At 33.2% G+C, this 15,644-nt stretch overlaps 1 protein-coding gene across 1 annotated transcript in view; it reads right to left on the bottom strand.

The window, feature by feature from the left end:
• Positions 1 to 232: 232 nt before the first annotated feature.
• Positions 233 to 15,644, bottom strand: part of LOC122050446 (NAD-dependent malic enzyme 59 kDa isoform, mitochondrial-like) — a 47,266-nt gene continuing 31,854 nt past the window's right edge. Inside the window, exons 6-18 of the mRNA XM_042611348.1 lie at positions 10,418 to 10,521; positions 10,253 to 10,336; positions 9,863 to 9,969; positions 9,019 to 9,121; positions 6,869 to 6,982; positions 6,345 to 6,410; positions 6,065 to 6,137; positions 5,905 to 5,991; positions 5,769 to 5,823; positions 1,099 to 1,170; positions 766 to 828; positions 565 to 679; positions 233 to 447 (exon numbers count right to left, since the gene is read on the bottom strand). Of these exons, the coding sequence (XP_042467282.1) occupies positions 379 to 447; positions 565 to 679; positions 766 to 828; positions 1,099 to 1,170; positions 5,769 to 5,823; positions 5,905 to 5,991; positions 6,065 to 6,137; positions 6,345 to 6,410; positions 6,869 to 6,982; positions 9,019 to 9,121; positions 9,863 to 9,969; positions 10,253 to 10,336; positions 10,418 to 10,521 (1,112 nt within the window). The 3' untranslated portion in view covers positions 233 to 378. The remainder of the gene's footprint in view (positions 448 to 564; positions 680 to 765; positions 829 to 1,098; positions 1,171 to 5,768; positions 5,824 to 5,904; positions 5,992 to 6,064; positions 6,138 to 6,344; positions 6,411 to 6,868; positions 6,983 to 9,018; positions 9,122 to 9,862; positions 9,970 to 10,252; positions 10,337 to 10,417; positions 10,522 to 15,644) is intronic.

Here is a 15,644-nt window from a genome sequence, read left to right as displayed (position 1 = left end):
ATCTAAGTTAATAATTTTAATTAACTCCTAATTATCTTAAGAGAATTTAATATACTTAATTAAAATCATGAACAAGTTCCATAATCAAGCATGAACTGTGGAAGCTAACAAGCAAGGTAAACAGAAAAAAAAAAGGTACATAGCTCGGTCTTTTCCAACTAATCAACCAAAAACCATGAATTAATATATTGATGTTCATTGTGAACAGGGGAGTACTGAATATGAAGCACCGTCAAAATTGTTATATTTGGAACGTTTTTCCATATAGTGACCAAATTCCTCTGAAATTTTACCCACGGCCAGAAAAAGAATGAAAGGCGAATAATAATGAGCTCATCTGTTCACAATATGGACTTTTTTTTATATAGCATTGTCTTATCAATCGTGAACGAGAGGACTATAAATAGGGTACCACATATTTCGAGCAACGTACTCCATAATTTCCTCCTGAAATAAAACATGGAAAAGCACTTCCATAACTTCTAAATAACATGGTAGTCATCAATTAACTCGAGAATAAAAAGACAGATTATTTCTCTCAAAACAGTAGTAATTTTGTAGTACCTTTGACATGTGAGAAAGCTGTTTTATATCCACGTCGCCATGCCCTTCAGCAAGATCATCAGCGACAGCTGCATGTATAACAGCTGCCCCAACTTGAATTGTAATATGTCTGATACTGGATAAAGATGACAAGTTAGGAAGAATAGTAATTCTAAGGTAATATTCACATGCATATTTATTCTTAAAATATGTGAAATTTACCTAGAAATAGAAGGGAAGATGACTCCTTTTTTAATATCTTCATCAGTGATGTATGATGCTAAGCTGTTTTAAAATGTAATTCGGTTTCCAGTTAGTAACAGAAAGATGAACCAAATCCATTATTTGAGCAACAAATAAAGCAACATACCACATGGGAAATGACAAATAGAGTAATAAATGCTTCAGCTTTCTAAACGATCATTTGTGATGAATACAACTTACAAATCTTTGCACTCTTATTTTAAACAAGTCTACCTAATGATCTCGATGCCTTAGCACAACTCTAGCAAATTCCTAACGAATTAAATACTTTTTTCTAGAATAGTGACTTACCATTCAGCTGCTGCTTGAAGCATTCCATCAGAAATGTGTTTAGCACCAGAAAGAAGAGCTCCTAATCCAATCCTGAAATTTTTTATCCCGTCAGTATCAGTCTGGTAGTTTCTAATTGTTGAGCACAAAATTGTAAATATAATTCAATCCTCGAATGTAAATATGCCAACTCAGGGGTGTAAATGCAAAAGATCAATAGTAACAATATGAGGTAAATCTCAGACTAGACTGGGCGGTTTGACCAGAAAAAAGAAGACCCATGTTTGGATCTAATACAGTTGTCCAATTATATCAGTTCAGCATTAGAATCGATTAAAAATGGGTAGCTGACCATGATTTAAAATTTTGAGCTGTGATGGAGTTTCGGATTATAACTGAAAAGATACGGTTTTGGTACTAAATGGTGCAGTGCCAATGCGGTTTTGATAGTTTTTTAAATATAAAATATATCAATTAAAAAATATTTTTTTAATATCTAATTGCTATAGATGTTTACTATTAAGTTATATTTGAGATATTGAATGTTGAGTTTATGTTTTGATAATTTCTCATCAAATATTTGATACTTATTGAATAAAAGTCAATTTAGTATTAACTGAGTCCACCAAGTTTAAACTAGATTTCATTTAAATTTATTTTGATTAATTTAAAATTAAATCAAATTTATATATAGAATAATTTAGTTCATAGTAGTATTATATTTAATTTTTTTAATCTTTTTTAATAATTGATCTCCTATATCCTTAAAGGGTTTTTTTCTCTATGTTTTAGCTTATGAACGTATGAAGAATGGAAAAGCTTAGCCATCCTTAAAGAGGTTTTTTTTCCTCTTACATTGTGAAGAGATGAAGGGCAGAGAAAAATTAGTCATTCTTCAAAGGTTAAAGAGGTTTTTTTCTCTCTCTGTTTACCTTCATAAACAGCTAAAGCGGAAAAAATTAATGAATAAAGGAAAGAAAATTAATGAGGAAAAAAAATTAATGGATGAAAGAAGGGAAAAAAATAAGATGGGGAAATGAGTCACCTTTTTAAAAATAAAAATTTCTATCTAAAATTAAAAAATAGTAAAAAAATAATTAAAAATAATAATTAAAAAAAACCACGAAGTCATGGCAGCCTCAATTACACAGTTGCAAGGACATCCTAGACTCAACATACAAAATAGTCATAATAGTTCAATGTTCAAAATTTTGAATGAATCCTATGAATTAAGAAAGTATGCACAACCCTCATTTTCTCTAAGTATCCATAATGTGTTTCTGCACCTTTATCCTAAATAGATTGTGATATTTGGGATTCAAGTTGTGTTTCATCAATATTTGGTTTAAGAATTTTGTTAGTTACATAGATGACTACTCTAGGATGACACTTTTCTTGTTAAAAGTCAAGTTCTAAGTTTGTGCTTCTCAAAAACTATTCTAAATTTTTTATTCCTCTCATAACTAACTATTATAGAATGACATAGCTTTTAAAAAAAATTCAGAATATTCGTAACCATTTACTCTTCTTCCTATGATGAGATATGAATACAATTTCAGGTATTCACTAAAGCCTCGAGAAGTAATAATGCTAAGGCATATTTTCTCATTCCTTTCAACCTTTCTCCTTTGCCATATTCTTTACTTATGTCCATGTTCTTGTAAACCTTAATAGAATAGTGTTGATGAGAGAAAAATAGAGATCTAGTTGGCATAGCTTATACAATATTAGTCTAGAAGTTCCTTTGAAATTTAAAACAATATCATTCTCACGTATGTTATATTCGCCTACAATTCTTCATCTTCAAATTCCCTTCACAATATGTTTTCTTCATGATTCTCTCACTTCTCTCTTGTGTATTTGAAATGTTTTTTCATCTCATGACTTCAAATGAAGAAAATGATCTTTTAGATTTATCAAATGTGCCTTTCTTAGTTATCTTCGCCTACAAAAGCATACTAATATTACTCTATTGAGTTGCAACATACATCATTTTTTAGATGTAACATTGTTTAAGTCTACTCCATTCTTTTCCACCACACTACCTACTTTTGAGTCTGTTACAAAGGTAGAGGCTCTTCTTATTCCTACTCTATTTTCTTCCTGTAAAATGATGCAAATACCTGTACTAGTGCCAACAACACTAATGGTTTATAGTTGAAAACCTTGGTTTAGCCTATTCTTGCTGTTGTTGCTTGAGGCTCAATTGTTTAGGCACTTTCATCAATCCTAAATTGGACCTTTAATTTAGACTTTCCCATTAAAGGTACCCCACCAGTGTGCTACTACCCATTCCCTTTATTGATATATGCATGATTTGAAATCTAGTACCGTGACAAGCAAAACAGTCGAAATGTATCATTCCGATAGATCACCGCAACTCGATACCACTCGGCACCGACACTAAAGTTCAAAATATCGAGCGGTGCTATAGTTTCGAACTTTGATTGGAAATATGCTGTTCCAGTATCATGCCAACACTTTGATGCTTGGTATTGATGATACATTGGAAATTAAAAGAGGAAGGAGATGAAGCAACAGAAGACATTGTCGATGTTGAGTGGTATCGAATTTCAGTAATTTACCAGAATGATTTGTTTCGACAGTTTCACCTAACATTGTACAAAATTTAAAACTATGCTCAGCATAATGTCTTCTTTCTATACTTCATCTCGTTCTTCGACTCCAATCTATTATTGGCACCATGCGTCGAAACACTGACACAATACTAAAGCAGTATCATTTTAGCCAAAGATCGAAACTTCGATACAACTTAAAATTTTGAACCTTGGATATATGTTTTCATTTCTTCTTTGGGTTCATATAATTTTAAAATCATTTCAATGCTTCTATTTTATCGAGGAAAACCATAGGGTATGGTTGATAAGATAACAATGTTACATTCTAGCGACATTTAAAAACTAGTTTCGCTTCCTCCTAAAAAATTCATATTTGATTACGAGTGGATATTATTCGTTTGCAAATCCCTTAAAGACATTGTCTATTAGTATAAGCTCAGACTAGTGGCTAAGTTAGCCTAATATGTTCTCCTTTGGCTAAAATTATTTCAATGTGTTTTTTTCTTATATTGATAGCTATCTTAGTTGTTACATTGGCAGTTAGCTTGGTGATTATTAAGTAAACATAAAAACTGATTTTATTATAGTGATCTAAAATAAGTACACATGGAGCAATGCCCAAGGCTTTTTGCTCAAGGGAGATCTATCTCGTATGTATGTGTTAAAGTAATCTCCAAGGGCATGATTTGAAATATCATACCATATCAAACAACATGTTGAAACATATCATTCTCCTAAAACTCAATATCAATCAACACTAGTAATTTCTCTAATGACGTCTATGCTTGGCATGCTAAAAGCCTTAAACACGTACTAAGATGAATTGGAGTAATTTTTTTTGTTGCTTTTGTCTGCACAATACAGTATCAAAATTTGTACCATTCGAGATCGACAAAAAGTGTAACATGGAATGTTATTTTAAAATTTGATCTTAGGTATAAGTTGTCTTCTCTTATTCTTTCTCTTCTTCTTACTCTTCATCTCCTTCCTCTCACCTCCAATTTGTCATTAACATCGTATCGACATGCATGTACGATATCAAGACTCTTAACATAGTTTGAAATTTCAAACCTCGATCAAAAGTATGTCAGATCACTATTACTATACTATTCATTGTGGAAATCATATTCTTATCATTTATGTAAATGTTGTTACGAGTGATTATTGTATAGACCACGACTAAATGCATAATTTTGTTATTACTTTCAAATAAAGGCATTGACACCTTGAAGGATTTTGTTAGCATAAAGATTGCTAGGTTAGGGAGAGATCAATATCTCTCAATGGTAATATGTGCTTGATATGTTCAAAAAGGCAAGTACATCAAGACCAAAGTCAATTGATACCTCACTAGATCCTAATATCAAGCCAATTCTAGGACAAAGGGAATTATTATTTGACCCAAGGAAGTATAAGAGACTAATCGAGGAGTTAAATTGTCTTCCAATCAACAAGTCAAATATTTTATTTTTATAGTTAAGTGTAATTAGTTAATTTCTTGACACTCCATGTCATGACTATTATTAGAAAGTAGCCTTAACAATTCTATCATATGTCAAGAATGCTCTAGAATAGTTTCTCATACACTATGATCGTGGTCATCTATAAATTATGGGGTATGATTAGGTAGGCTCTCTCATAGATTATGATAAAGTATATCATTTTCTTGTTGCAGGCAACTTGATATCTTATAAGAGAAAAAAAGAAAATAGTTGTGATTAGACCAAGTGTAAAGGTGAAGTATATCTCAATGGTCTTATGATAATCAAGTTGTTATGCAAACTGCTTCCAATCCTATCTTTCAGTCCAAGGAGGCTCGTCTCTTTTATTAATTTTAATGGTCACTAATTTGTTTGCCAACTTCAAGTGGTCCAGAATTAGAATTAGGTATATTCATAATAAGTTCACTTTTACAATATTTTTTGAATCAATTTAAGGGGAGTGTTGAGACAAAATTGTAAATATAGAATGAGACAATTATACACATACCAACTTCAAGTGTGCAAATATATAATAATTCCAAAGTAGAGGGGCCTACCTAAGGGAAGAGTCCTAAATATTTCCCAATTTTTAACACTAATGAAATATGAGCTACATGAAAGAAACTCATACCCAGGGAACAGATACATGTTGTTTGCTTGGTTGACATAACCTACTTTCCCATTTCCTGAAAATAGGAGATGAAAACATCAAGAACCAACACTTCACAAAGTAAAATACATAATTTTGATGAGAAGAGAGTTTTTACCTAAATCTACATTTTCAAAAGGGCTTCCACTAGCAAAAATTATGTTTTCGCCAGCATATTTGAATGCATCCTTAGGAGTGCACTCAGCTACAAAAAAAATGACATGCTTTTGAACATATACCAAGAACTATCTGTCAAATGTAAAGTACGGTGAAAATACCATTCTTTGTGGGATTTGACATAGCAAATATTGCAGGGCGACAGGAATCAGAGTGCTTCATGGCCCTAAGCACCTATAGAAAGGTATGGATCAGATAGATGTCACTAAAGACAAATCTTTGTGATAATATGGTACAAAGGAACCTAAGGACATGAAAAATTTAGTTCATTCAATAACAAAAAACTCATAAACTTGATGATAATCATCGCCATGCAACAATAGAAATATAATTATATTGTATAAAATCATTGAGTGCATTTGTAGGAAAAGTTCAACATACCTCCTTATTGAAGATACCGCCAACTCCTGACAATCCTAGAAGCACATGGGGCTTCACTTTTTTTACCTATGATACACATGGCAATTGTTGCCACTGAGTGGCTATTGTATGTAAGAAAAAGTTAATTACTAAAACAAGTATTAATCTTCCAGTTTTTCAAGAAATCTAATTCTAATCACATTTTATTTTAAATTTTTCTATCACCAAATTATTAGGATTCACTTCATAATATTGGACGCTATTCATTTAAGAGAAAGCAGATGGAAGAGTTAATAGATGGTAAATTTGTTATAAAATTGAATAGGAAATGAAAATCTTGTTAGAATTAGAAGGCAAGAATATATCTGTTAACACCTAAGAGTACTGGATACATTTAGTAGTTAACCACCAGAAAAACCAATAAGTTACACATTGATGGGAAAAAAAACTTGAGGGAATTACATTACTGCTCAAAGAAATTATGAAGCATCATGCATCTAATCTGATAATCCAGCTTACAAAGAGGAGTTCCAATAAATACTTACTACTTCTAGCAGACTAGCACCCTCTTTAAGTCCTTTGACTTCCTCTGAACCATAGCCACAAGCAAATGGAGCACCTGCAGGGTCAATGTCTTTCCTCTCCTTTGTAATAAGACCCTGCACATAATAATTTAGGGAAGACCATTAAATATAAGAAAAATCAAAATTGGCCAATAAATTGTTAGAACCTTGGTTGATGAATATGTAAAGGATAATTAATATAATACTAATTTGTGGTTTCTTTGCATCACATTTGTGGAGTAAAATATAATAATCCTGGTGGGAGAAAGAGCCAAACAAATAAGGGAGGAAAGGCTTACCCAATGGAAAATATTGTAAAAAGATTGTGCAAAAATAGTTATAATATGCACAGATACCTAAAGCAATTTGATTCAGATCTATGATAAAAATTTATGTACGACAGCCATTGTACATATAGGCAGCTAAGCGGTAGAGAATTTTGAGAAATAATAATGATCTTGTGAGAAGAGACAAAGAAAAAAGTGGATGAGATTCATGAGAAGCCAAAATCATCCTGAACAAATGATTGCAGAAAGTAAGCAAAGAAAATCATGACTAATACCAACTCAACCCAGTGAATTCTAGTTGAATCTGTTTGTATCAAGCTTTATTGCCAGATACAGAACCCTATATTGCTTCATGCAATGACTATTTTAGCTGCAAGGCACAAGTTCATTTACTTCTAATTGTGACTTTCTACTAGAGTGGACCAGAAGGGGAGGGAGCCTTGGCGCGATGGTAAAGTTATTGCTTTGTGACCAAAGGGTCACGGGTTCGAATCCTGGAAACAGCCTCTTGCAAAAAGTAGGGTAAGGTTGTGTACAATGGATCCTTCCCCGAACCCCGCATAGCGGGAGCTTCGTGCACCGGGCTGCCCTTTTTGCTGGAGTGGACCACTGAAATCCCTCTACCTCTGTGTAACTATCCATTTTCCAAACAATACACAGGAAGGGGATTTTTGTTCTACCACCAAAGGGATTTTGAGAGATGTAGCTCACCTTTTGCATCTGTTTCCAATTGAGCTATGATGGCAAGAATGTATCCACTTCTTAATGGCAACTGGCAAAACACCTTCTAGATAAAGTGGTTTGCATGCCATAACTAAGATCTCGCATACTAGAATGGAAAAAATTCTTGACTTATGCCAACAAAATGTACCATTCTAACAATTCATGCATCACTCCAGTTGCACCAAAAATGCTTACAAAGTCAAAATGTAAACCTACTTTACTAATAGAGACTTGGCATAACGAAATTGCATCAAACCATACTAGTATCATTTGTACAGGTAAATCATGATTCTCCAAAGCAAAAATACATGTGACATGACCTTCCAGTAGTCTAGTACCGGATATCATGAGAGTATTTGAGTTGTGATTCTGCAGATGTACACTAAGCTTTAGACAATCTCAACATAAAAGCTGTACTCATAGTGCACAAAATTCATTTTATTAGTAGTAAGAGTTGCTCCAACTAACAAGATGGATTATATTTTCTCCTTTTCATTCAGAATTGAGGCAAATATACCTAAAATTCATAAATAATAGTTGATGCAGGTGAACCAACTATTGTAGAATTGACATGAGAGAGACTGAGCAGGTTCAAATTGGTAGAAGAAACTTGAGCAAACCCATATTTTGAGTCACATAAGATTTAGCATGACATCCAATCAGTCCAAACAAAGAAAAAAATTTGCATAGGCTCAGGATTTAATTCCTAAGTGAAACCTCATTAACAAAATTCTAAACAGACTTAGGAACCAATTTCAAAAAGAATGGCATTTCTAATAGAAACCAATATTAAATCATGTAAACTGCATCTCGTGTTTGGGAACCCAGAATGAAATCCATTGCTCCCAGCCAATTTCTGCTGAACTCATTGAATTATCATGTTGGGTTTGTTTAACTAATTTGCTAACTATATGATAGTAATCTTGTATCAATGGATGTGAGATTTCTTATATCCCATAGTTTGGTGATATTTGTTGAATCCATAACCTTTTGGAACCTGGAATTCGAATTGCCACACTTCTATTGCTCCCAAAAAAAAAAAAATCTAAAAATAACTCAATTGAATATATTTTAAATTTCAAGCAAGTTGGATGTTCCGAGGCAAATAGAAGAGAACCAGACATCTTTGTCAATCAGCCAGAATTGATTTCCCTCAAAAGATTCATTGCTTCCACACATTCTAGAAATAGCCTTTTTAGCCATGTTGAGCACACCTATTCCTGCACTGAATATCACAAGAAACATTAGCAATCAGAAAAAAAAAAAATGGTTTAGAAACATAATTGGGGAATTCCCTTAATAGGATCCATGTTAAAAAATACCCCAACAAGGCTCACTTGTTTGAAAATGACATAGAAGAGCCCCTAGGTGATCTTTCCCTGATACCATTGTGTAGATGTTTTCACACACACATTTTGGATTCATCAAAATGATTGATTATGTGGTTCAGTAGGTCATTTCAAACTTTGGGTGCTTGTTTGGGAATTCTTCAGCTTTTGGGCATGATTAGGGCATTTAGCCTACATTAATTACAACTAGCAACAAGTAGAAGCATTCCATTTAGCTGATTAAGTTCCAAACTGGACAAAGTTACAGGTAGAAATCAGAATCAACTATGGTTCGCCTGAATCCATAGAAGAAATTTAGCATACAGATGTTTATAACAGAATAACGTGGATGTGGATCTACCTACATCCCCTGATGCATCAAATATAGAATACAAGCAAATCGGTTATTGCACTTCTTGAAAATAAAAAATAAAAATTCCTCTTTCATTAGCCAGGCCATTTTGCATAGACGATTAGCATTGATACAACAGGATATTCACAAATTTTTTTTGAGCACGAAATACGTTGCATCTCAACAAGCTTATCATACTAATTGGAATGATTAGGAATGGTGTTCATGAATTTTGGTGGATTTTATTTCATATGTAACAAGGGCAACAATCATAGATTTAGCATACCTTCCAGCTCCTACCACAACAATCTTCTGCTTCATGAAATCATTTAGAGATCTCCCTTGTGCTCTCACAGAACCAAGCAATCCAGCTAGTGCAACACCAGCAGTTCCCTGATGAAGAAAGAGCATTTATCACAAAGAAGCCTTCTAGAACACCCCCTTTAGGGTCTGTTTAGTTGGATGGGAAATCAAGAAGGCAGAGAGAAATGATCACAAAATCACATATGGAACTCAATCATTTATGTGCATCTTTAGTGTTATTTTATTTCCTCACTCTCATATATCCCATCCAAATAAATGGACCATTAATGTGTAAACAAAATCAACATTTCATGAAACACAAGAGATGTCCTCAGGGGAAGCAAAATACAAGCTAGAAGCCATACAAATAGACCTGTATATCATCATTGAACATGCAAAAATTTTCACGATATCGCTGAAGAGTTTCAAAAGCCCACTTCATTTGGAAATCTTCAAACTGAAACAAGATAAACACATCATGCAACAAAATAATCATATAACCATTCATTAATTATAAATACCATTTGACAATGTAAACCTGAATTACTGCCTTCGGCCAGCGTGCAAATGCTGCTTCCATAAATTCGTCAACAATAGCCAAATACTCATCTCCTTCCAGCCTTGATTGTCGTAATCCTAAATCTAAAAAGAAAATACAAATGTCAAATATAAGATACTTATATACATCAACATGTGTGCTTCTTTATGGAAATATAAATGAATAGAACAACCAATAGACCAACACAGGAGCATCCATCCAGCCATTATCACTGTCTTGTGGCTATGACAAGCGCAAGTATCAATAGACATCTAATTTCTCCCTATATTTACAATTTTGAACAAACAAATGCAAAATATAAACTATTTACTGTGACATTATATTTATAATTGTTTGCTAAATTATTTACCCTGCAGATTTCTCTTTTCTTAAATTTTAAAGTAGATGTTAGAGCCTTAATCTTACTTCTATCAACTAATCTATATTTGATGATTAATTATTATCATTTTGATATCAAGATTACACACTATGTAAGTGCTCCTACCAATATTTTCTCTTTTCTTATATTCTTTTAGGTAGATGTAAGAACTTAATAATTCGACATTTTTGCAATTCACAAGTAAATATGAGACTTTTATTGGTTCATTTTTTTATTTACTTTATCAGAAAAAAATACATATATCCTAATTTCCTTCTTTGAAAACCAAATAAATTGCTTTTCTTCACCTTTGCAAACTTTATATTTGTGCATATCATCAGTTTTGAAAAAGAAAATATATAATATTCTTCGGCAAACAAATTGCCGTCTTCACTCCATAGCATGATTTGAAATCTCATACCAAGTGGCACAATCTAAGTGTTTTGTTTTAGTAAATTACCAACTCTTGATATTAACCAGCATAAGTAATCTCTCGTGTGTCTCCTGTATCATGTCATGCCTAACACTTGGCATGATTAAGATGAATTCAAATAGCATTTGTTATTTCTTTTAGCTCTTTCTCAAATATTCTAATGAATTATATAATTCCTATAACTTTTATAAATTACCAAGTTAAATGGATTAGCATTATAGAAATAAAGCTTATATGAATTCATTTTGATACACATTGAAGTAAAAATTAATAAAATTAGACTAATTGATATAGTACATGTAAGTGAAAGAGAATTAAATGTAAGCTATGACACATGTCAAGTATCAATATGAAATAATACTATCTAATTGTCTATTTTTAAAAGTACATAAACTAAGTTAAACGACATTCAAGAAAAAAAAAATCATCTAAACTTGTCTTGGTATACTTCGATGCATTCTAAAATGTGTCAAGTATCAATCGACATGGTGACTACCATTTCACCAATGGACCAAAACTTTGGCGTGTAATCCCCTATCTATGTAGTAGTCTTTTTTTTTCCTTCATTTTCTTACTCTCTCCACCTTCAATTTTTCACTAGCATGATATGTTTGCATTTGTGGGCATGGCTCAAGACTTTAAAGTTTGTTGAAAAGCATTATATCATCAATGACTATCAAATGAGTATAGTCTTGCATCTGTTCAAGTGGTATGGATCAGGGAGTGAAATACCCTGCCGTGTCGCCCAACACACACGGTGTTTACCATTCCGTTGGCAACCGAAATCGGCACCTATTGCATGAAGATTTCGCCATCATGCGCGTGCTTCCGCGACGGCATGCGCGACAGAGGAATCGGATTTGATTCCTATCGAATCGAATCCTTTCATCGTGATTGTTTGTATAAAGAAGAGAAGGGGAGGCAAGCACCGATGGATCAGCGGCGAGCGACGGTGAGCGACGACGAGGCGAACAGCGACGAGCAACGGTGAGGAGAACAACGGCGAGCGACTACGAGGCGAGGCAAACAGTGGCGAGCGACTACAAGGCTAGGCGAACAGCAACGAGTGACTACGAGGCAAGGCGAACAGTGGCAAACAGCGGCAAGTAGCAGCGAGGCAGCGGTGAGTAGCTCTGAATAGGTATTATTTTCCTTGTTCACAAACGGTCGGGACGCCTCCAACCATGCCTCACACACGGGCACATGAACTCGCAGGTGACATTGGAGGTGTCGTGGGAGGCTTCCGGTGCTACCGAAAGCCTCCTGTGTTGCCTTCGGTACCGCCGGAAGCCTCCTACGTTGCCTTCAGCATCGCCGGAAGCTCCAGCGTCGTGAGGCGAGGCGCCTACGGCGGCGCTGGAAGAGTCGCAGGGCACCTCCCTCGGCGTTGGAAGCCTCCCAAACACCTTCTGGGCCCCCCGAAAGCTTTCCTGACACCTTCCGTCCTCGACGGAAGCCTCCCTGACGTCGTCCGGCGCCGCTAGAAGCCTCCGCAACATGGCTCATCGGAAGCCCTAAAACCCGAGTAATTTTTTTAAAAAAATTATTAAAATATTATAAAATTCAGATTTATATTTTCATATTTTTATATTATTTTAAATTTCATTTAAAAATCTTAAAAATTATAATTTTTTAATAAATTATATTTATATTTTTTATATATTTTTTTATTATTCTGATTTTTTTACTATTTAAAATATATATTATTTAAATTAAAAATTAATTAGATGAATAAATATTTAATTTATATAATTATTATATATAAAATTCCGATGGTAAATACATTTTTGACGTTATAAAATGATGACCATTACTTGGAAATATGTATTCTGTATTATTCTTAATTTTTGATATTGCATAGATAATAACACCAAAAACAACAATCTTATGATCCAGCTTAGAGACACGCACGTTGATTAGAAAATTGATTTCATTGGCAATGTTTGCATTGTGATATGATTGGACGCGATAGTGGAGTCATACGTGATCATTCTCAGTTTGGACAAATTCAATATCAAATGGGTCTATATCACCCGACTCTTGTTCTTCATTCTCTTTTGGTATTGCTCTTAGTTGAAGACTCATATTATAATGAATGTAAACCATCTTCTCCAAGCGACGATAAGAAAGACGATTTCGTACTTTTGTATGAACGAGGGAGAAAGTTGACCAATTTCTTTCACAACCACTAGAAGATATTGTTTGTGAGAGAATTCGTACTGTGATCTTTTTCAAATTTGGAGTTGATCCTCTATATTGTAACCACCACTCAGCTGTAAGATAAATAAGAACAAAATTAAAATAGTATTTATATTTGTTGATAATAATTAGTAATAATTTTTACTATATTTACTTGCATCGATTTTATATCTGCATGACAATGCAATAGAGTCGCTAAAAGAACCATATGCCTCTCGAAATAAGCAACTTTCATTAATAGTCTCAGCAATTGATTCTCTATTTGTATGTAGTCTTGATATTACATGTCTTAAGGCCACTAATAAATCATCATTTGTGCTAAGATTATTATGGTATTGATATGCCGGATTGAGATAATAACTACAATAATTAAACATATATAATTATTAATAACAATAGTAAAAAAAATTATCATTAAAAAATACGTACCGACCAAATGAATATATTTTCCCATTTGATCGTCCCATCTTGTAGTGATTATATCAATGTAATGTTGATACTCGGTTGGTGATTATAGACACCTTTTAATTTCCTCTTTTGCTTCGTGAATTAGGCGATAAACGTTGCCCATTTGTGGCTTCTTGTCCATATCGACTTTAAGTAGAACAACGTACAATGGTTCTATTGCTATAAGCATATATGCGATATAGTCCTAAAATCTGACAGATATAATAATTTTTTGCACCTCTACCTTTGGTCATGTTAGAATATTGAGAGGTTTCCCAATCCTCAAAAGAACATGACCTTCAATCCGACTTTTTGCTGATTCAATGATTTTAACAGGAGAAAGTGAGTGACAAATATAGTCGCTCCTAGTTGTAGAATCTCCTCATTAATAAATTTGCTCATTAATCCATGAACCCAATGATGATTATAGAGAAATTTTGTTAAAAATTGACCTTTTTTCACTACCTTCTTCACTATATCGAGCTTACCGATATCTTCCATCATCAAATCGATATAGCGTGCTGCGCATGATGTCCAAAATAATGTTTGATACTTTTACTCCAATAACTCTCCATCCCTCTTAAAGTTGGCACTATTATTTGTAATCATTTGCACTATATGTTTTGCACCTATCTCTTGAACTACACTATCCATTAAACGATATATGTAGGGTGCATCATGATAGTATGTAGTTGCATTAATAGATTTATGAAATATCACCTTTCTATTGCAGTATAGTAGAAAGTTGATAATGCTCGTCCGTGTAGGTCCTATTCAGCCATCACACATTAACGTAACCCCATATAAGTTCCATTGCTTCTTGCATGAGAGGATCCAAGTCTTTATCTCCTTCACTTGTTCATCTAAATATGGACCGGCAATTTCATATGCAGTTGGAGGTTGAATACCAGGATCAAATTTTTGGATGTTGGACACAATGCTATGGTAGTATGTGTTGTTTGTTGTATTAGGGAGAATCAGTGAATGAAATCTCGAGCCGTGCCGCCCGAAACGGGCGATTTTTATCATCCCGACGCGGGACTGACACCCGCACCGCATGCACAACAATTTTGCATGTGTCATGCGCGCGCAACAAAAGGAAGGAAGGAAGAAGAAAGAAGAAAAAGGAATAAATTTGGGGGATGAAGACCTACCTCGAATCATCGGTGAAAGCTTGGCAAGGCAGCGACGAGGCGGGGAGGCGGCGAGGTGGCGGGGAGGCGACGAGGCGGCAGTTGTGGCGACGAGTGAAAAAAAATCGCTATGGTGGAATCGCGAAGTTAGAAAAAATTAGGGTTTATTAAAACTTAAAATAAAATCATTATATTTTTATATAATTTCTAATTTCTAATTAATTATTATATAAATTATAATTATATATTATATAAATTAATAATTAATTAAAGAAACGGTTAATTAATTGATATAATTATAATATATAACTTTATATTGTTATTATTTTTATTAAAATTTAAAAAAAAATTAAAGTAAAAAATAGATAATTTAAAATAATTTTAAAAACAAAGTTTAAATTATTTTTATAAATTAAAATAGATTAAAATTTTGTAAAAATATTTAAAATAATTTTGAAATTTTATAATAATTTTAGAATTTTATAAATAATTCTAAAAAATTAATTGTTAAAAAAATTAAAAATATATATATAAATATTATATATATATATAAACTTTGGTTGTTGTTGTATTAATGTTATGTATTAATTTTTTAGAATTATTTATAAAATTCTAAAATTATTATAAAATTTCAAA

The sequence above is a fragment of the Zingiber officinale genome, chromosome 3A, assembly GCF_018446385.1.
Source record: "Zingiber officinale cultivar Zhangliang chromosome 3A, Zo_v1.1, whole genome shotgun sequence".
Taxonomy (NCBI): domain Eukaryota; kingdom Viridiplantae; phylum Streptophyta; class Magnoliopsida; order Zingiberales; family Zingiberaceae; genus Zingiber; species Zingiber officinale.
Note: the sequence above shows the minus strand (reverse complement) of the source record. Positions and strands in the feature narration are given on the sequence as shown.